General features: G+C 36.1%; 1 protein-coding gene across 1 annotated transcript in view; it reads right to left on the bottom strand.

Moving 5' to 3' along the window:
• DNAI1 (dynein axonemal intermediate chain 1) overlaps positions 1–23,478 on the bottom strand; it is a 264,230-nt gene that overhangs the window by 192,189 nt on the left and 48,563 nt on the right. Inside the window, exons 2-3 of the mRNA XM_074280236.1 lie at positions 18,155–18,193; positions 5,965–6,063 (exon numbers count right to left, since the gene is read on the bottom strand). Coding sequence (XP_074136337.1) covers positions 5,965–6,063; positions 18,155–18,193 — 138 coding nt within the window. The remainder of the gene's footprint in view (positions 1–5,964; positions 6,064–18,154; positions 18,194–23,478) is intronic.

Genomic DNA, 23,478 nt, shown 5'->3' with positions numbered 1-23,478 from the left:
TGTAATGATCCTCATTTTAGGGAGGAAGAAACTGAGGCATACAGAGAATGAGAATCAAACAGCTAGAAAGTTACTAGGACCAGATTTGACCTCAGTTTTCCTGATGGGAGAGAAGAAATAAGTGTTCCTTCAGAACTTAACATCTTCAAAAAAGTTAAGGAAGGAAAAGCAGAAGTTCTGGGAGTGGACTAGTTTCATTCTGGGGGGAACAGAGAAAAGAGTAGAAGAATGTACACACGAAGAGAGGAGGAAGTGAGTGAGACTTACTACTTCTCATAATTAGAGTATACAAGAAAAGTATACTAACATTGTAAAAGGGGTAGGTGGACTGAGCATCAAAAAACTTCACTTTTATTTGAAATAGATGAAGGAAATAATCATCAGAATTTAATGTAAAAAATCATCAGGCATAACAGACAAACAGGCTGAGGTATGGAAGGTTGGGTTTGAAGGAACATAAAACTGGGAAAGGAATAGTTTGATCCAAAACAAATTTCCCAGTCCTGAAGGGGAAACTTTAGAAAGTTTAAAAAAAAGAAAACTAGAATGCAAGGATTGTCCTTATTAATTGTGGGATGACTGAAAAAAATCAGTATATGAATGCAGTAGAATATTATCATATCATAAGAAATGAGAAAACAGACTTCAGAGAATTCTGAATAGCACCAATGATGCAAAGTAAACAATTTACAGGTAAGGTCCAGATTAGAGATAATAAAGAATCCCCTGAAGTAGTCACAATGTATTTGAATTTGTGCTATTTGAAGTTAAAATTATGTAAAAATTAGTAATTGATTCCAGCCCACTGGAAATATGCATATACATGGAAATATGAGTACAAGCAACCATGACCAACTATGTCTCCAGAAGACTTTCAGTGAAGTATTTCACCCACCTCCAGAGAGGTGAGGGACATGAAAGGCAGTGACATACATTTTTAGACATGGCCACTATGTGGATTCAATTTGCTTGACTATGCTTAGTTAATTACAAAAACACACACTTTCTCCTCTTCTCTTTGTCTCTCCTTCCCCATTTCCCCCTCCATCTCCTCTTCCCTCTGCTTCCCTCTCTCCTTCCCTGCCTCCCTCTCTCTTTCCTTCCCTCCCCCCCTCTCTCTTTCCGTTCCTTCTTCTCTCCTTCTTTCCCTCTCTCTCTCTCTCTTCTTCTCTTCTTCCCTCCCTCCCTCCCTTCCTCCCTTCCTCCCTCTCTGCTTCCCTCTTTCTTTCTTCCTCCCTCCCTCTAATTGGGAAGTGACTGAAGTAAGAGGAGTTAACAATAATGACACCCTTCTATTACCCCCATACCCTACTCCCAAAAAAGGAAGTGGTCCTCTATTTTTAAAGCACAGAAAAGAACAAAAGGAGACACAATCAGAATAATTTTGAAAGTAACGTAAATAATTATGAAGAGGTAAAATAGGCATCAAAAATGGTAAATAGAAATAATTTGTGAGAGCAACAAATTGTAAAATAATATTATATAAAAATAGTATGATAGAGATTCTGTTATAATTCAGTCGAATGGAAGAAATCAAGTCAGGTGTTCACAAGTTACAAAGGGTTGCTCTTTATTATGTGAATAGTACATAGAAGTTAGCAAGGAAATTGATTTTAACAATTACCGGCAGGAATGATAAGTTCTCTAGTGGAACTCACAATTAACCGGGAGGAAAAAGATATTAAAGAGAAGATACAATGAAGTGAAGAAAGCATCCCATGGCCAACTACTCCTGAAAAGGGATTAGTAAGGATCTACATCATGAGGAGATTTTTTATAGGGAAAATATAATCTTGAGGATTTGACATCGTAACTTGGAAAGTGCCAGGGGAAACGAGAACTAAAGAGAGGTTACAAGGATGTATAGTGAAGTGTTGAGACTGCCTTAAAAGATAGTCTGGGAAACCTTGGTCTCATCAAGATTAAAATACTAACAATAAAAAGCCAGAGCAGCTCCAGCCTCTCATCATTCTATGCTTAACAAGATAGTCTGGGAAGTTCCCAAAAAGTTGTGCTAACTAGACAGTATTGGAAAACTTGAGTTCTCTGGATAGGCATTTTAGCATTTCCTGACGAGGAGAGAATAAGCTGTTTTCAGAATTCATATCAATTGTATAAGTTTTTTAAAAAAGCAAATACTATGAAATTTATAGTTTCATGTAAAATCCTATTTTTGTTTTTTGACATATATATGTATACTTATATATACATACATATATTTTTCCCTAAGTATTTAAGTTCAGAACTTTAAAAAAAATATTTAAAAAAAGAAAGTACCACTCAATGATTATCAGAATGTAAATAGAAGGAAAAAATGAAATTGCAATTATAATGACCAAGCTTAGCTCTAGAAAAAAGATGAAAAAATATAATTAATTTTCTTCATTGCAGAAATGGGAGATATTCCAGATCTGTGAGCTTTTTTTCCCCTCTCTTTTGTTAAATTTTTTTATTATAAAGGAAAGCTTTTTGGATAAAGGAAGAAGGATATATTCAGAAACAAATGTTATATAGAAACAAAAAGTAATAATTAAAAAAATTAAAATGAACTAAGGTTCTCTTACCTCCAAAATTCCCTTTCTACCTATAATGTTGGAGTAATTCCTTGAGTTTAGGACAAATCCACTCAATCCATTGCCAGAGTAAAGAGAGGGGCTTGGACCAGATGATCTTAAATATCTCTTCTAGCTCCCATGGTATATGCAATTTACAAGTGTGGCTTTGTGGTAGTCCATTTAGCAATTAAGAGAGTTTCTTAGGCAACTTATGCCATATATTCAGAGCAAAGACAGATTTACTAGCATCCATGCCTGATCAAGAAGTAATAGGAAATATTTCTTTGGAACAATTAATGGGATGTACTTTTTCTTACATCCTATCTTATAGCAATAATTGGTTTTCATATTCTAACTTATTTATATATATACATACATATATATATACATACATATATATATATATATACACATATATATATATATATATTTTCTGTTCTGAAATTGGTTTTTACTTTTCATTATGTCTCCATTTCATTATATCCTTATTAGTAAGGTGTATACAGTTAAACATCTATTATATAGTTAGCTTCCAAATTCCACTGTTTCACTTTCGGACTACTTTTCTCACTCACTTCCAATCACCTTCCTTTCCTGGAAAAAAAAAAAAAAAAAAAAACCTTCTCCCTGAGGCCTATTTTCCTAATTGGTAATTCTCTAGCCTCAACCATCATTTCTTGAGTGCCTCTAGCCAGACATATGTTACTCCTAACTAAGCTTACTCTGGAGACTTCTCTATTTCCCCACTAGCCATATTCCTACACAGGAGATCAAATGAGAGAATATTTGTAAAACACTCAGCATAGTGCCAGTACATAGTAGGCGTTATATAAATATTTATTCTCTTCCCTCCACCCAGAGAAACCTCTGTCCTAAGACCCAATCTTTCTAGATTCTCTTTTTATGCTGTCTTTTCCCACTAGAATGTAAGAAACTTGGAAGTAGGGTTTGCATTGTTTACATATATATGCCCAGCATTTACCATAAGGTCTGGTAAGTATTAAGTGCTCAATCGATGCCCTATTTATTTATCTAATGATAAATAGTCAATATAGTAAGTAAGCCTTGATTCAGCCCATCTGGCCACCCACAACTCAAGGGGAAAAGAGCCCACCTCTCCTACCCACAGCTCAGTATGGGAAACTTCTTTTAGAATGGCACGTCACTGTCACAAGTGATCTAAAGTCTGCCTGACACTTCCTCTAGTGGGCTGAATCAGCAATATGTAACAAAGTATAAGTGTGGTAGATTATCCTACACAGCCTTTGACTCAAAAAGCAGCAGTTACACTGATGTGTTTCAGGTTCAAGATGGTGAGATTAATGTAGGCACCAAAAGTTGGGGTTCAGTGACATGAAGAGTTCACAATGGCCATTCTCTTTGGCAAAAGGTAGATTTATTTAGGGGAAGAGGTGGCAGACAAAATGAAGAGATACAAAGGACATCAGGAATGGTAAATATGAAATATGATTGGGAGAGCTTATAGTTAGCCAGAAAAGGGGTTTTAATAATTAACAATGAAAAAGACAACTTACAGGCTAAGTCTGTAGAGTTTAGCACCCTAAAAAAGTTATTTAGTTATAACAAAGGAGAAAGACACCACAAAGAATAAGGAGGTAGGAAGAAAGATGCCATGAGGCAAAATTTCCTGGCATGATAACCCAAAAGGGATTCTGTGAAAATGGTATAGACCATGGACAGATTAATGGGAGAAAATTAAACCTCGGGGGCTTGACATCATAAACTTGGATTTCTGACAGGACACAGTAAGGTGGGGCTACCCAAGACCTCCATGGGGGCTGGGTCTGCAAGGCTGAGCTGATCCCCATCAGTGCCCTCTGCTTGCCGAAGGGAGTAATTTTATCAGTCTTTCTCTGCCAACCTCCCCAGTAACCCAGGACCTCATCCACACTGCCTACTCTACAAATCAAACATCCTATGGCTGACGCAGCTCAAATACCCATGTATCATTTCTTTACTATTTCTGTCCAACCCTGGTGGTGAATGCTCCAGACAGTCCCTTTTCCCCAGTCCTTGAAAGTACATGGTAATCTGGACTAAAATTGACTTAAAATGCTAATTCCTCCAGAGAACACAATGACTTAGGGCGCCACATTCTGCCTTGGAAAAAGGCTTTGATATAATGGAGAGATGAAGACAGCAGGAAGATAACAGGCATGTTGTCTGTCATGAAGAAGGAATTGGAGGGCAACTAGGAGAGTGTGAAGGGGGACCCAAGTCACACTCTTTCCCCTTCCAGGGGGAAGCAAGATTTTACTGAGAGAGTACTCCAAATCCTGCCTCAGGTACTTACTAGCTATATGGCTCTGGGTAAGTGATCTAATATGACTGGGATTCAGTTTCCTCATATGGCAAGTTAGTGGGTTGGGCTCAATGTCCAGCCCTAAATCAATGATCCTATGATGTCATTTGTGAATTCCTGAAGGACCAAATAACCCAGGACCACAGGACTATAGATTAACTAGAGCTAGGAGACCTCAGCAGTCATCATCATCCATCTATAGCTATAGATAAGGAAAAGGAGGCCCAGGGGGGTTTTACTTCCTATCTATGTGATTCTGATTAAGTCACTGCACCTTGGTTTTCTACATATTCGCCCTTTTTAAGGCCTCCGGTATATTTATACACTTCCCTGAGAGACTGGCTGGGTACAAGGTCTGTCAGATGAAAAAATCTGCTCTTATACCAAATTAGCAACAGGCCTAGAAAAAGAAAAACATTTAGCAGCTCAGTGTGGCAAAAGCCATCAGAAAATCGGGCTGAAGTATCCACCACTTAGCAATGCAACAACAAGGATTCTACTATCATCTCTATTGGGTGATCACCATAAAACAAATGGCGATCTAAAAACCCACCTGGTGACACCAGGACATAAACTTCCTCTTCTCCTTTAGCTTTAGTGTCCTGGAATGTCCTACTGTGGAAGCTAAAGGAAAACTATTCTCCTTTTAAACATGCATGTACAGGAAAAGTGGGCAGCCTCTTTTGTGCTATAATCCTTTGATCATATGAATAGAAGTACTCAACTTTCCACTGCAAAGAAAATAAAAGCCTTCGAAATAAGGTTAGAGACCCACCTAGGGTCATCTGGGTGGTACAATGGATAGGGCCCTGAGCCTGGAGTCCTGAAGACTCATCTTCCCAAGTTGAAATCTGGCCTCAGACACTTACTAGCTGGTGGCTCTGATTAAGTCACTTTACCCTGTTTGCCTCAGTTGCCTCAATTATAAAATGAGTTTAAAAATAAAATAGTAAACTACTCTAGCCTCTTTGCCAAGAAAACCCCAAATGAGATCATAAAGAGTTAGACACAACTGAACAACAAGGGATTAAAAAACATAATGAAAGGGGTCGAAGAGGCTGGAATCTAAGACACAAATTTACTCACAGCTTCAGTCAGCTCCAACTGGTCTGGGGGTTTGATCAGCGTCTTGGCCTGAGCCCACTCATCTGTCCCTTCTCCCACATCTGGGCCAGCATCTTCATCCTGCACAAAAAAAGATAGGTTAGTTAACTAAAGTGTATAACTGAGATCTTGAATTCTATTCCTTCCAGAAATCATTCATTCTAGGGTAAATCCTCAGATTGGCCAGTCTTGATTGAACCAGCTCAGAAAGGGCAAAATATGTCTTTAAGAACATTGTTTTCATAAAACCTCCCAGGCACCGTATTTTCATCACTTTGTTTTTACTACTTAGGATTCAAAAGCTAAATTTCCTTGGCCATGTTCTCTTGTTTCAAAATGAGCTTATAAACTGCTAACATGTTATTATAACAAAGCAGTTCATGTCTATGCTCTAATTGCCCCAAGGCACCACAAATGACATTTAATTACTTTTTTTTTTTTTTTTTTTTTTTTTGGTGTTAAAATTATTGTTACATAAGTTTCTAATCAGAATCTTTTCAAACACATTTAGATTGAGTAATGCTATTTGGGGCATGGGTTGTTAGACATTCTCTCCCAGAACATTTTACACCCTAAAAGAAACAAACATCCAAGATTTGCTGCCCTCTGGCAGAGCTCATAGTATAAGTAGGTTAAACATCAAAATATATCATGTTCATTCAACTATAGAAAACAGATTGCTGCAGTGATGGATCGAAACTTCCCTGAGATATGGTTGCCTTTGATTAAAAAAACCAAATCTCTGATTAAAAAGCTTAAGGGTTCAAGGCATTTTCTGCCTTAAAGTTAAGTACAGTGATGATCTGCACTTAAATCAGGCTGTTTTTTAATTACAATTTTGTAAAGTCTGCCATACATGCCTTGGGAAAATAGTTATATTCTTGGGTCCAAAACCAAATGCTATTTCTGCAATGAAAGTATAATGATGATGATGATGATGATGATAATTGCAAAGTGCATTAACATATATTATCTCATTTATTATCTCAATAAACCTGTGAAGCAGATGTTAGTATTATCCCCATTTACTGAAGAGGAAATTCGAGGCATGAAGAAATTAAATGACTTGCCCAGAGTCTTATAAGGCCACATTTAAATGCAGGTATTTCTGACTCCAACTCTAGTAGTCCAGATACTTTATCTTAACAATGGATGACCAGTGTGGAGAGATAAGGAATAGCATATCTCTTTTCTGATCTATGTGCATCACAGACTTGTTGAAAGACTTATAAAGGTTTTTGTTGTCAAGTTAAAATTTTGAATTTTTATTTTAAGAATTGGAAATTATGGGGTTGCTCATTAATTGGGGAATGGCTGAACAAGTTATAATATATAATTATGATAGAATACTACCATGTTATAAGAAATGATGAGCAATATGTTTTTAGAAAAACCTGGGAAGACTTATATGAACTAATATAAAATGAAGTGAACAGAATCAGGAAAACATTGTATGTTGTAACAATATTGTACAATGATCAATTGTAAATGACTCAGAGATTATGAGCAATGGTCCAAACAATTTCAGTGGATTAATGATTTTTTTAAAATGCTATCCACCTCCAGAGAAAGATCTGATGTAGTTGAAGTACAAATAAAACCATACTATTTTTTACTTAATTTTTTCATTTTAAGAAAGTGACATTTATTCTGTAGTAGCAGTTATTAGTTCATCATAAGCAGAATAGAAATCAAGTATGGATTTTCATCTCTAGAATTCTGTAGAGTTTGAATTCTATGGTGTTGAGAAATATTTCTTTCCTTTTACATAGCAAGATGAAAGGATGACAAAATGATGCAGTACAAATCCTTTGCTAGGAGATATGAGCCATGGTACAGAGAACATGCCCTGTTCTCTATACCAACTACATAATCTTCCACAGTTACTTAAGCTCTCTGGGCCTCAGTTACTCCAATTGTAAAATGGGGAGACATCACCTAGATGGACCAGATAATCTCTTGAGGTCCCTTTCAATTCTAAGATCTAGGACTTTATAAGAAAGACGATTATAAGGATATTTTTGTTAATAATTCTAAATTGTAAACAATAGGCTATAATCAAAGAAAATTCTCTGAATAACTTGTTCCCCTGATAATTGAGTTATAATAACTATTATATTATAATAACAATTACAATTGATCATTGTACAATATTGTTGTTACAACATACAATGTTTTCCTGGTTCTGTTCACTTCATTTTATATTAGTTCATATAATCTTCCCAGGTTTTTCTGAAAACATATTGCTCATCATTTCTTATAACGTGGTAGTATTCTATCATGATTATATACTACAACTTGTTCAGCCATTCCCCAATTAATGAGCAACCCCATAATTTCCAATTCTTAAAATAAAAATTCAAAAAATTAACTATTATCGAATGGTCTACTAGAGGTTATGAAAGCTTTGAAGTAAACACAATAAACTACATTTTGAAACTATTGTGTTCCATTTGTTTTAAAAGTTCAAAAGATATAAACTTAGGGTTAGATTCCTATGCCTGTTATTTTCCTCATATGTCATCTTCCTTTTATATCAAAAGCTTCCCTCAGTATAGAATGTGATGTTGTTCATTTAAACCTAAAGTGTTCATTTAAGTCACTGTGTTGTTTCTCCTGAAGGAATTAGCAGTTTGAGCCTGTCAGTCCAAATTACTATGTACTTTCAAGGTAAATTAATTAGTAAACCCTCTCTCCCAGCTTCCAATATTCTTTCTCATAAATTGGCTTTGTATTTATTTTGAATATGTTTATTTACATGTTGCTAGAAGAATGTAAGTTCCTTGAGGGAAGAGATTGCTTCATTTTTGCCTTTGTATCCCAGTACATAATGACAGATACAAAGGAGAAACTTAATTGATGTTTGTTCATCATTAAGAAATCTCTAATATTAGATACAAAACATCTGACAAACTTCCAGTTTCAAAAACAAGTGAGTTGGATGAGTGATACCTGGTTAGTTAGGGCTTTTTGGGAATCTAATCTCAAAAAGGGGAGACCCAAGTATGAGTCTGGGCCCTATTAACCTGGCATGGAGAAATGATAAGATCTTCTGGTTAAAAACAAGCAAAGAACAAATATTTATTAAGTTCTTGCTATATGTGAGGCATTCTTGTTAAGCACTGAAGATAAAAAGGCAAAAACAGTTGTCTACACTCAAGGAAATCACAGCTAAAGATAGGAAACATCTAAACAACTATGTACAAAAAGGTCATTAAATTAAGTGATTATTAGTCACTTTGGAGAGATCAATTTCAGTTGAATGATGAGGTCAGAATACAGATTGTAAAGTTAAGAAGAAAGTAAACAGAAATGAAGTAGAGTTACCTATTACAGTTGTCCTTCTCAAAGAGTTTAGCCACAAAAAAGAGGAAAGATAGAACAACTACTAGTGGGTATGGATGGATTTTTTTAAGGATGAAGAATAAATGAACATGTTTATAGGCAGTAAATAGGGAGAGATTGAAAAGATTGAGAAAGCAGGGATGACAGAAGAGGCAGTCTGCTGGAAAGCACGTGATCATTTGTCCCTGTAGAAGAGTTTGCCTTGGCAAAGAAAAAAGTCTGCCTTTTCGTGTAAAACAGAGGCAAAGGAGGAGACAGTAGCAGAAGGCATCTAAGTGATGTGAAATGAGGCACAGGAGAGAAGAGGGAGTTATCTCAGAATGGCATCAATTTTTTCCAGTGAAATGTTAGAGAAAGTTCTCAGCTAAAAGGATGAGGGTGAGCTGTGAGAGGTTTGAGGAGGGAGGGAAAAGTTTAGAAAGCCTCTGTGGTGAATGGGATAGTGATTCAATTAAGGAGGCAAAAAAGCATTGCCTTGCCACAATAAAGGACCAGTTGATTTTATAAAAGATAAACTTGTGGACCCAGTTAGTACCATTCCATGATTTTTCTCCAGCTCTGATAAGCAGCATAAGAATAAGACTGAAAGTAAAGGATGGTGAGAGTCATTCAATGATGGAGTTTTTCTAGGCTGATTAGTGATAGATAAGGGAACAAAGGACTTAAGCATAAATAAGAGTTGAATTCATTCACCAAGGGATCAAGAGGAAGGAGGTGGGAAAATATAGCTAGCCTTGAGTGATGGGAAAAGATCTGATTGCTGAAAGAATTGGAGGTCATGGTGAAAATGAAGGATTCAAGTCAAAAGTCCAAGGAAAAGATGGGATGATAAAAAAAAAATTATGATCAAATAAAGAAATTTCAGAGATCAGGAACATGAAACACTTGTGGGTGAGGTCAAAACCAAGGCTATGATCACTGCTGTATAGTTGGGGTGGAATGGAAGAGTAAGCAGTAAATTAAAGAATAGGAAGTTAGCATGTGAGGAAACTTGGCATGTTTGAGCATACTTATCTATATGTATGTTGAAGTTCTTTAATAGAGCATGAATTGGACATGAAAGACAAACAGTCATTGAACTCATTGAGGAAGGAAAAGTACTTGGGTGGAGAGGTCAGTAAATATGAAGAAATAAGGGCAATTTAACTGATGTTCCAGCCCATAAAGCCTGGGGATCATGTAAGCCCAAAGTGCAAGAAACAATTTAATCATGAAGGAATCAGTCAGCCAATTTGCTTCAGAAACATTAGTCAAAAAAAAAAAAAAAAAAAAAAGATAAGTATAAATGGGGAAATAAACTTCTAGTACGCCAGAATGTAAATGTCTCCAAAAGTTGGGTTAGCAGTAATTGGACAGAAATCAAAGTTTTTCAGACCCAATTAGGGAGGAGTCCCTCTCACCTGTTAATGGAGAAAGTAGGGGAAATGTTCTCAGTTCCAGAAACCAGCAATCTAAGTCAAGGTATTCTATGACAATTAAGCTGGAGAAAGCACTTGTCTCAGTGTCTAGCCTACCATACTCACAATTAAACAGTTGAAGGAACAGATTCTGGGGAACTTAAATATAGCTTCAGAAATCAAATACAGAGCAATATAAGCTGAACCGAACTGAATATAAAGAAAAAAAAAACAAGTGGAAATAGTCAGAATGAAGGAAGGACTTAAGAAAATGGAAGGCCTAGTGCCCTAAATTAGTGCTTATGACCAAGATTAAATAAAAAATATTTTATTTTATTTATCTATCAGTGTGTCCTGTTTATCTTTTCTCTTCCAATCAGAAAGTCTTAAGTAGACAGTAAACTCCAGGAAGACAGAGACTTTCTTTTGCCTTTGATGATATCCCCAGGACTTGGCACAATGCCTGGCACATAACTGGTGCTTAATAAATGTTTATTGAACTGAAGTCCTGCTTCAGACACATACTGGCTAAATGACCACATAAAAAGTCATTTAACCTTTCAGTATCTCAGGAAATGCTTCAAGAAGACCAGTTGCTAAGGTGCATCCATGTTTCCATAGTATAATGGAACCATAAGTAGTTATAAATCACTTTCTGTAATATTTAAGAGGATGGTATTTTAGAGGAAGAGGGGATAATGAAAGGAAAGAAGCTGTATCTTTGGGATTAGACAAAATGGCCTCTTATGTCCTTTCCAATCTATAATCTTTTCATGTGTTTATATGGGAATGGAAAGAGAGAGAAAGGTACATAGAACCCAATAGTTCATATAAGTAAGTTGTGTTTTGGTTTGATTATGTAAAAACAGGCCTAGCATCATGAGCGTGGGTGATGTCATGGTTATTGATTGTCCTTTTCTAGGTTCAAACCAAGAGCTTTGCTCTATCATTTCTATTTCTATACTACAAGAAGAATCAGCATGGCCATTAGCTCATTTAAGGATCAGGAACTCACAAAAAGGTTTTTCTTCACGAGAACTGAACAACGATTATTAGATCTAGCAGCAAGAGATGAGTAATGCTTTTTTTTTTTTTCCCATCCTGAAAGATTCAGGATGAGGGATGGCAAGAACACCTCGGGAGACAGAGTTATTAGAAGAATCAGAATTAGTAAATAAAGGTTTAAATGGGTCTTATTCATTTTAAGTGAGAAAACCATAAAATAAATCCAGCATTGAGTAAGGCACTATTGTTATTATTTGTACTTCATACCTGAAGAGGACCAAATGATATGACAATATTGGTGTCAAAGTATACTGTGTTCAACTACGACTTTTTAGTCCTTTACAAGCTCAAAAGGCTCTACCACAGATTGGGCACAAAGAATCCGTTGGAACATTTGGCACAGAGATGTTTCTAGATTTATACATTTCACATTTCCTTTGACCAACAAAACTGAACCAAAAAGTGCTGTAAGAAAACAGTTAATTACAGAGAAATGAACCATCAGTTTTGTCTAGGTGTGATACTTCTTAAAGGCATACTTCCAAGCCTATTTCTCTTAAGGTAAAGTATAAATATATGTAACATTTAATCAGTGATTGGAAAAGGGGACTAACCACAAAGTGCATATGTACCTAATCAGCACCTCTGTTCTTGTAGTGGTAGGGACCCAAATTATAGGCACAAAAGAGAAAAGGGTATAGTTTACAGATTCAACCTTTCTCAATTATACTAAATGTTACAAAGCTCCATCTTTTCAGTCATCTACTGTCTTAATTCAGGTTGGTTTAAAGGGATTTAAAATGCTATTTTCATGATGTAATTTGGTTGAAAAATCCCACAGAGTTAGGATACATTAGAAAGAAAAATACTAACCTGGTTACAAAGTGTTTTCCTCATAACAACCCTGGGACATAATGTATTATGTTCCCATTTCACAGAGGAAGTTGAATGAAAAATTGGTTCAATGACTTTCCTGATTGTATAGCTTTGGAGCTGGGACTCAAATCAGGTTCTTCTGACTTTTTGATCTTCAAATTGTACCATGACAGAAGGGAAATGGGGAAGGGAAAGAGGGAATTTTAGACCTAGTTTCTAATAGAGAAAGCATGTCAGCATCACTTAACACAGAAGGAAAAGTAATCAGGGGTAAGTATTAGTGCCCCTTGGTGAAAACCAGAATCAAAATATGGAGAGAAAGAAGGTATACAGAATATGTATATGTATGTATGTATGTATCCACACAAACAAACACACACACACACACACACACATATACATACATACATATGGAACTATGTGAGAATGATGATGCCAAAATAAAAGATTAGGTCAGCTTCCCTGATGGGAAAACTTACCCTGGATTCTATCTATGACACAGAACAGTCTCCAGGAGCTCCAAATGCTACATTTTTCTCTTTTTGGATTTTTCACCATGGCACACAAGAAATGTAAGTATCTGGTTTTTAACAAATCTGTTTTCAAGTCTCTCTGGAAAGTTTTTATTCTTCCCAGTTGGCAAGTCATAAAAAGTCAAAATTATTTACAGAGTTTGGTTCCTTTTATGATGAATAGCTCTAGTCCAGACTATACATACAGCCTAAGGGTATAGACTCTGGATTGGCTGAGACTAGAGGTATCTTAACATAAGATGGAAGAAGGTGGGGGGGGGGGGAAGAACAACAGGGGGCCAGAGAAAGAGAGGGCCTCTGGGCAGGAATTGTGAATATGACTAAGAAAATAAGAAGAAAGAAAAACAAAAGCAGAGTTTATGGAACTTGGACTAGGCTAAAGAACCAAAGGAAAAAGGTAGCTCAAAAGAGATCCAAGGAGAGTCTATAACTAACAGAAGTGTCTAATAGTTATGGAAAGAATTTGGAGGTTGCAACAGAAAAGGCAATTTTATGTTTTCACATTGGCTGCTAAAATTAAGCTATGATATACTCACAAATATCCCCCAATTTGGGGACAAGAGAAAGCTCAGGAAATATGTTAGTTGCATTCAAATATCAGAAGTATTACCATATGGAAGAGAAACTAAAATTATTCTATGTTGTCCCAAAGGTCAGAACTAGAAAGAATGGATACAAGTTATAGGAAAGTAAATTTTGTGTCAATATAAAGTAGAACTTTCTTAAAATTAGGAAAGTCCAACCATGGAATGGTTGTGTGATGAAGAGGTTTCTCCATCTCTAGAAGTATTCAAGCAGAAGCCAAACGTTGACTTTGGAGTCAGAGATTTTGGGTTCAGATCCTGACTAAAAGTTGTATAATTTGGGGCAAATCCTTGAACTATTCTGGCTCTAGGTTTCCTCATGCAAGCACACCCGAATCCCACCATTTCCAGATTATTCTGCCTATACTCCAATCATCATCATCATCATCATCATCATCTCCCCCAACAAGGTATACACTAAAAACCTGAACAGTAACATAGGAAACCAGTCTGGGTTGTGATTGGTGAGCTTTCTTGCCTGGAATCAGGTCTTCACTTCTAATTTCTATTTTCAAAATATGTCACAGCATAAATATATAGCTGGCAGATAGTAAGCTTAACTCAATGTTTCCTCCATCTGAAAAATGATGGAGTTGGACAACTCCATCTAATGTCCTTGTCCAACTCTGAATCTATCCTATGATGATTCTTAAATTAGATGAGAAATTGAACTTAATGATTTCCATTTCCATTTCCATTGCTTAATTTTAAATTCATTTTGAATAGTCTTTTTTTAAAGTTTTAACTTTTTTAGAGAGTCAGAATAGTATACTGTAAACATTATTGGATTTAGAGTTTGAAAAACCTGTATTCAAATCTTACCTCCAACATTTATAATATGACCAAAGACGAATTAATATGTCTAAGCCTCGCTTTCTTTTATCTATAAAATGGGGATCAATGAGTTGTGATAGAGATTAAATCAGATAATAGATTTGTTTGCAAAACATGTTTCTGCATTTGCTTTGAAAGGCGATGAGTTTCCCATTATCATCAGCTCTAAGACTCTTTGGGTCACAGCAAAATAAACATGGAACTCTACATAAGAAGCTGCAGTGGCGAGGAGAAGAATGTTAGCAAAGATTACATGGTGCTTTAAATTTGCAAAACATTATACTTTATCATATTTGAACCTCACAACAATCTGGTATAGATTTTAGGTGGTAGATGAATAATGAAGATCTATTTTATTCTGACTTAAAATTTCATTAATGTAGAGAACTCCTAGAGAGGAGATTTTTTTATCTGACTGGCAACTGTTCTGCAACTTAGACTTAAGGAAGTTATCTGACACTTAGGATGAAAAATGCTATCCCTTCCCAGATAAAGAACTGATGGAAAATGAATATAAATCAAGGTATTTTTTTTTACTCTATTTTTCTTAGGATTTGGGTCTTGTTTTGTGGTGGGTTTTTTGTTTGTTTGTTTGGTTTTTTGTCTATGTTTTCTTCTTCAACATGACTGATAGGGAAATGTTTTGCATGACTACACATATGTAGCCTATATCAAAATTGCTAGTCTTCTCATTTTGGGGCGGGGATGAGAAGAGAAGGAGAGAATTTGGAACTCAAAAGTTTAAAAACAAATGTTAAAAATGGTTTTTACACTTATATGGGGGAAAAATAAAGTACTAAATCATTACTGCAAAAAAAATTTATCTGATACATCAAGAGATTAAGATCTAGTAAGGTTACATGGCTAGTAAGCAACGGTGATTTTAATCCAATAGGCTATGATATGAATAAGTCATCATTAGAGGTAGGAAATGGAACAGGAATGAGTCTAAACTGCAGGAATGAGGTAAAGTTGAGACTACACCTTGATCCTTTGGGTGCTAGCAACATAAGAGGCTAGTAGCAAACGTGGGGAGATTTCTCTTTGATACTATTGCTCAATTTGCTCTTTTCCTCTCAAAGGCCTCTTTTCTTTTGTGTTGACTAAATTTTCTTTTATAGTATAAGCCCATCTCTAATGCATCCACACTCTATTCCCACACCACCTCTCTAAGGCAGGCCTTCACAATCCTACTTCTGCACTATGGTGATGGTGCCATCGCTTTTACTTTTCAGTAATCCTACAAATTGGTGCCAGGCTTCCCTCCCCGCCTCCCAAAAAAACAACAAAAAAACAAAAACCCACAGCCCTTCTCCAGTCCTCAAAACCTTTAGTGACATTACTGTTTACAAAATAAAGTCCCTAAATTTCAGACTGGCATTCAAAAGCCTCCATGATCTGGTTCCAACTCACTTCAGCCAATTTCCCCACTACTTTCATACATGTCCCATGTACCCTGTATGATCTAGAAAAGTTACCCTTACACAAAACCCAGTATTTTGTTGCCACTACATTTGCATATTTGGGAAATAATCTTCCAAAAATCCTATGTATCCCTGAAATCCTTGCTGAAATATTACAATTTAGTCACCTTGTCTGATTGCAATTCTCTCTTCTCCTTATTTCTTAGTTTATGATTTTCACAAGATTAATCATCTACTTCACTGAACAGTAAAATATACAGATATCTTTGCTGATATATATATATGTATATCTTATTTCCCTTACTAGATCATACACTCCTTGAAGTATTATACTATTTTACTCATTTTTTAACCTTCCCACAGCACCTAGAGCAGTGTCTTATGCCTAGCAGACAACAAAGTTTTTAGAATGAATGCACTGATTTACCTTTTTAAATAGATCTGTCACTTTCAGGAAAACCCGATAAAATGCAAGCCATTTGTTGAACTTTAATTCCCCTAGAGAGTCAAATCATTGCCAAATGTCACACTAAGTTACCTAAATTTTAATTTTTAAAAGGCTAATAAAATTATGAATTTTATATTAATCTATGAAAACCCCCAAATTATAGGAAACCCAAAGGATCACAGAGAGATTCATGGTGAACATAAAGAAGCTGCAGAATATTACCATTTCTCGTATGTAACTTACATTATAATAGTGACAAGAAAAGATATCATCTGGAAAAGGTGTTATTAGACTAGGACTCAGGCCAGTTGTGTAAAGGAAGGGAACAGGCCAAATCCTACACCATTTCTCATGGAGTGTTATAACAACAATAACAATACAACTAAATAACTTAAATGAAGGCTATATAGTATATTAGGTAAATTCTCTTTGGAGAGACAAGAAAATATCACGGTGGGCTCTTAAATGTATTATTGAAATAAGTTTCCAAACCAATCAGATAATGGACCCAATGAAGTTTAATGATATCCTTTGTCTTGTGTTTTTAGTTCAGATTTGTGAGTTCACTGGGGTAGAGAATTCCCTAGTAAGAAAATTCTCTCTACCATCAATGATCAATATCCATTCTGCAACTTGTAGTCTTGGAGCCACTTGGATCACCTAGAGGCTGTAAGCGACACCAGATCACAAAATCTCTATCAGAGGTAGAATTTGAACCCATCTCCCTGACTTTGAGGTATGATCTCTATCTATTGCATCATGCTGCTCTTCATAGACTTTCTTTCCCCCCCCCCCTCTGAGACAACTGGAGTTAAATGACTTGCCCAGGGTCACCCACTAGGAAGTGTTAAGTGTATCTGAGATCAGATTTGAACTCAGGTCCTCCTGACTTCAGGACTGTACTCTATCCATTGTGCCATCTAGCTGGCCCTCAGATTTTTGTGGTGGTGACAATCCCTCTTAGTTCCTGATTCTTTAGTGCAAGTAGATGATAACATCAGGAGCACTTAAACAGGCAGTTTTTGTGCATGTTTCCTTCCTCACTATTTTCTAGGCCTCTGGTCAGCAATCCCTTAATGCTGGGAGGTGCCCCTCATTTCGGGGCTCACCAATGTGGATCAAAGATACCTTTGTTTCTTTATATTCCATCAATGAGCTCAATGGCAGTGTATCTTGGAACTACAAAGAGAAGCATCCTTATGCTCTGGGACTCAGGGCCTCTTTCATTTGTGGTGACAATGACATCTTTAAGTAGCTAGAGTCCTCTCCTTAAGGATTCAAGAGCACTAAGAACTTCTTCTATATTCACTGGCATAGCCATGTCAGGCTCTGAAGATTTTAATAGTCTAGTTTGCTCTCATGATGTCCAGTAGCCTCTAGGGAGGTGGAGCTTATTCACTATTCATTCATTCAATAGCAACCTAGACCAAAATTTCTTCTATAAGAGCCCGATCATTCTACCAGGTATATGTAATATTTACTTTGTATTGAGGAAATCAGATCATGCACACCAGTTTATTTTCTCAAATTCTTAATTTAACTTAAATGTATTTTAATTTTAACTTCCATTTTTAGTTTCCAATTTGTCCATTTATTTCCCTTCTTAATGGAAAACTATGAGAATTCTTTCTCAATAAATTATAATACAAATATTAATATACTTTCCCTTTCCCAGATGGAATTTTTTTTAAACCTTACAAAAATTCTGCCAAAAAAAATTACTTACTCTTTTCCTGGTTGTCCTGGTAGTTGGTTGTGTGCCACTCTAAAGAAAGAATAGAAACAGAAAATGAGTTGACCTAAGCATGGTAATGTTGAAAATGATATTATTATGCTTGGGCCCTGAGGCTTTTTAGACAAAGCACATACCAGTTTTTAAAAATCACATAAAACAATTCCCTAAGAGATTACACATGCTTTTGACTTCAGCCAAAGAGGGTGCTTTATTTGAAGGCCATCTGTTCCAGGTTTGCCCAATTGACACAGGGAGACCAACCAGGAAGATTAGTGTCAGGTGTTTTGCATTTTCAACTTAATTCAATTCAACAAAGATGTGTTAAGCCACTAGTATGTGTTCAACTCTGGGACAGGGGAGGAGCAAATGTGGGCTTTGACAAGATCTCTCCTCTCAAGGAGATTGTAATCTAGTTGAAATGATAAGACTTTGTATGCATAAAAATCCATAATTTGCAAATGGAAAAAGGATCAATGAGAGAAGTAAAAATGAGCTGAAAGATAGGAGAATTTGAGTTGGTAGAGAGGAAGGCAGTAGGCAACCCAAGGAGAAAGACAGCATTGCCAGAAACTTAAAGACATGAATAAACATGACATGTTCTGGGGACAAGGGAGGAGCCCTGTCTGGCTTTAGTAGAAAGGTATCTCTAGGTAATATTGGGGATGGATAATAATATTTTAGATTTAGAGCTGGACAGAACTCAAGAGGTACTATAGAGCTGTCAAATCCACGGCTAAGAGCAGCCCAAATGAGATAAAAATGTAACTCAGAAATATTTAACAAAACAAAATACAACAAAGCACAGTCAATACGTGGTCCATGGGGATTCTCATATATGAATTAGTGATTCTCATTTTTATTGGAGTTTGACACCACTGGTCTAGTCCAGTCTCTTTACTTTAGACCTGAGACAACCAAGGCCCAGAGGAGTTAGGAGTCTTGCCCAACTTTGCACAAGTAGTAAGTGGCAGAGGCAAGATTCAAATTCAGGGCCTCTACTCTTTATCCTTATTTATCTTTATACTCTTTATGTGGTACAACTGCAGTGGAAAGAGGAAAGATAAATTATCTACATAGGTCATTTTTTTAAAATTGAAAATGATGAGTTATAGCAAATTTGACAAGAGGGAAGAATTCACTTAGTTGTGTATTGGTCAACCTGCCATCAGGGGGAAGGGGTGGGGGGAAGGAAGGGAAAAATTGAACAAAAGGTTTGTAATGGTCAATACTGAAAAATTACCCATGCATATGTCTTGTAAATAAAAAGCTATAATAAAAAAAAAAAAAAGTTGGCCACTGGAATACCTGGTCTTCCCTACTTAGTGTGCCTGATGTATGATATGAGTGAGATCCTCAAATAGTTCTGGATGGTATGGCTTATAATGTGGAAGTTTTTAACAGCAAAATTAAGTCATTTACATTGGTAAATGAAAAGCATTGTTATAAAAAAAAAAACTATTAAGTATAATTTTCCCACAATTCTTTTTGTCTATTTTGAGGCCTGAGATATTAGTCACCATTAGTTCATAACTGCAGGCAGAAATTTAGATTTCCAGCATAATCCAGTAAATTTATCACATTTGGCTAAAAGACCTACCACTTTATAGTGGTGTAGATGAAAGGTTGACTATAATAGGATTTTGCACTGCCTATAATCAATGTGCAGCAGAAACAATGAATCATTTGGTTAGTCCAGTGAAAAAAGAGGAATACACTGTAGTAGGTTATAGTAAGACAGAATATTAAATGGGACATCAGAAGGAGCTAAATCTAATCACAGCTAATTGGGTAACTTTGGGCAAGTCAGGGAGGGAAATAAATTCTAAGGTTCCTTCCAGGTCTCTAACATTCTATAATTCTGTAAAATTCAGCATTATTTGTGTGTTAATTATCTATTTTGTGCTTTTGTTGACCAGAATCTGTTTTGCCTCATCTTTTTTATGGTCTCTGGCTATCTTTCACCTACCTTAGGTGGGCATAGGTGAAATAACATTAATCTAAGTAAAAAAAAAAAAAAAAAACCATAATGTGTGTGGGTGGGTGGGGGGAGGGGTGAATCTACAAAGACATCATATAATATACTCCAAAGTCAAATATACATGCTATCTGACTTAGAGACAGCAGAATATAGTGGGCTGGGAGTCAAAAGACTTGGATTGTACTGCTGGTTTCACCATTAATTCTTTAGGGAACTTTGAGAGAATGACTTCATCTCCCAGAATCTGAAGGTCACCAAGTATAAAATAAAGGGATATAGTTTTCTGCTCTTGATTATGTAAATACTGATATTCTAGTGGATCTGCGATCTATCTATTTGAGCCTCCCTTCCCAAGGATCACTAGAGAGGCATGCCTGCCCATCCTGTAATATTGTTTCACATGTTCTTGGTTTCCTCAGTACCAAATATGCAAAGACCCTTCATTAGAAAGGCCAAAGTGTACCCCGGGCTATCAACAGTAATCTTGACTTTTGTTTTGTCAATAGACTTCAATGGTTCTGGAGGAAAAAGTGAGGCTGATGACTCTGAGCAATTCTGCTTCACTAAAATCCAATTTATGCACAAGTCATGATGTCATTGGTCTTATTCAAGGAAGAACAGAACAAAACAAATATGTGGGCTGTCTATTGATTATTACTTGCTTTAACTAGTGAACAACTAATCTTTTTTTTTCCCCATAAATTTCCTTGATAGCATGCTTTACACTGCTTCTCCTTTCATTTGTTCATTTGACAAGTATTTATTAAACTCCTACTGCGTACCTAGCATAGTCCTAAAGCCCTGGGGACACAAAAGACAAAAATGAAATAGGCTCCCATCCTTTACATTCCTTTATGAGGAAAACCACATAAGTAAAGAAAAGTAAACAGAAAACATATACCAAGTAATATCTAAGGGAAGACACTAGCAATTGGAGAAAATCAGAAGAGGCTTTCAGCAGAAGTGACACTTGAACCAAGGTTGAAGGAAATTCGGGTTTCTAGAAGGTGAAGTTAAGGAATGAGTGCATTTCAGGAATTTGGGTCATCTGTGGGGAGGTGGAATGCCACAGCTGGGGAACAGCAAATAAATTTACCTGGAACATAAGAGTGTGTGAAGAAGAACAATATGTAATAAACCTGTGACCCTGTGATGGTAGTCTGGAGGCAGACTTCGAAGAGCTTTGAATGTCCCAGAGAATAGTTTGTATTTTACCCCAAAGAAACTATCAGATCTGGGCTTTAGAAAGATCAGTTTGGCAACTGCATGTAGACTAGATTGGAGAGAGAAATAGATGAGAAGCAGGGAAGCCAATTAGGAGTCTGTTGTAGAAGTCTAGGCAAGAGCAGATGAGAGCCTTATTTGAGACTATCACTCTTTTTGCTGGTATTTGTATTTCCAGTGCTTACAACAGTGGCTGGCATACAGTAAGCACTTAAGACATGCTTGTTTACTGATCTTGTCATGGAATTAAGAGAAGAGAATGGGGGTGAGAGATAATTACTGTTGTTCAGTTGTTTCATTCATGTCAGGTTCTTTATGACCCCATTTGGGGTTTTCTTGAAGTGATTTGCCATTTCCTTCTCCAGCTCATTATACAGATGAGAAAACTGAGGCAAACAGTTCCTTGCCCAACTAGTTAAGTGTCTGAGCCAAATTTGAATTTAGGAAGATCAGCCTTTCAAACTCTAGGCCAGGCACTCTATCCACTGTACCACTTTGCTGCCCAAATAAAAACAGATAGCTGAATATTGATCCCATAAAAAAATAGATCCCACAAATTGACTTAGAAAACCACAAATAAATGCTGTGTTGTATTTTGGGGTGGACCCTGAACCCCAGTTTGATATCTCAGTGTTGGTATATTCTATTTGATTAAGGTATGACCTCTCCCTGATAAACACTATAACATAACTCTTTCTATTGGATAACATCAACCAGGCAGAGGTTTCCCAGACTAAGAATAGGACTTATTTTTCAAACACTTTCTCTGGAGGAAAAAAATTTTAAAAGATTTATGTTAAAGATAACTGTCTAATAGGATTTAAATATTCTTTCAGTTCAGTTGTTCTTCATGACCTCTTTTGGGGTTTTCTTGGTAGAGACACTGGAATGATTTGATATTTCTTCCTCCAGTTCATTTATAAATAAGGAAACTGAGGCAAAAGGGTAAAGGGACTTCCCCAGAGTCACACAATTAATAAGTATCTGAGATATAAGATATTCTTATCCACTCCTAAAAATCTCTCTCCTTAGCTGTCAATGAATTAGAACCAGAATAAATGGTAAGGCTAAGGGGACAAGGTCAGTGTTCTTCAGTCACCCATCCCACATTCCTTGCTTTATTACATATAACCAGGAGATGCACTGGTAAATGTTTAACAACTGCTCTCAAAAAAAAAATTGTATGTGATACACTTTTAACTTTTAGCTACATTAACATATTCTCACTTTCTAATATGGATGGTCAATAAAACAAAACAAAACAAAAAAAAGCAAACCCCTTTTTGTGGTATCTGTCAATTTCTGAGGTATAAATGCAGGCAGCAAAAATTTAATATTTAACTTATACAAGCCTGCTCCATCATACCACTGTATATCATTAAGTTGTGATATAGTAGCCAAGACATAGTCAGTTGTGGGATATTTCAGAAACCTATCTACTCCCTTCTAATAACCTTGATATGTGTGTAGATTATTCTCATAAAAAATGTTATATGGGTAAGAAAGTAGGCATTTGGTTCAGGAGTTGTTAATGTTCAATTGGCTTCCTTTTTTGTAATCATATCTGATATTTTTTTCCACATCCCCTAATATCTTTCTCTTCTTTAGATACTTTGGGAAACAATTCCTCATTGCCATGAAAATTGTGTTATCTCCAACACAGATCTCCTCTGTGCATCCTGGGATCTAGTTCAGCTGCTTTTCATATCTTAGTTCTCATTGATGCAATTCCCACTTCCTCTAAAAGTATATCTAAGACTGTGATGGTTCCCCTGTTCCTGGTGGCAAAAACAATTTGTTATAAAAATATTTACAGATCTTTTCCATCTTTCATCTGTTTATTGTCATTTCAGTTTCATCCTTAAATGCTCTCAGAATCATTGTTTAGTTCATCTCTCAAGTTGCTTTCTTTAAACTTGTCTTCTCCAATGATTCTCAGTGTTTCATGAGGTACTGTTGCTCATAATCTTCCAAGTGCTCCTCTGTAAGATTTCACAGACGAGTTTTTATTTTAAACCAGCATTGTCTTTAGTTATTTATCTTTCTGCTTCTCAGGATTTTTGTGTTTTTGTTTTTATTCTTTGGATCTCCTTGACATGTTTTTAGATTTGTA

This window comes from Sminthopsis crassicaudata, chromosome 1, assembly GCF_048593235.1.
Source record: "Sminthopsis crassicaudata isolate SCR6 chromosome 1, ASM4859323v1, whole genome shotgun sequence".
NCBI classification, from domain to species: Eukaryota; Metazoa; Chordata; class Mammalia; order Dasyuromorphia; family Dasyuridae; genus Sminthopsis; species Sminthopsis crassicaudata.
The sequence above is the reverse complement of the archived record's forward strand: the minus strand, read 5'-3'. Positions and strand labels throughout refer to the sequence as shown.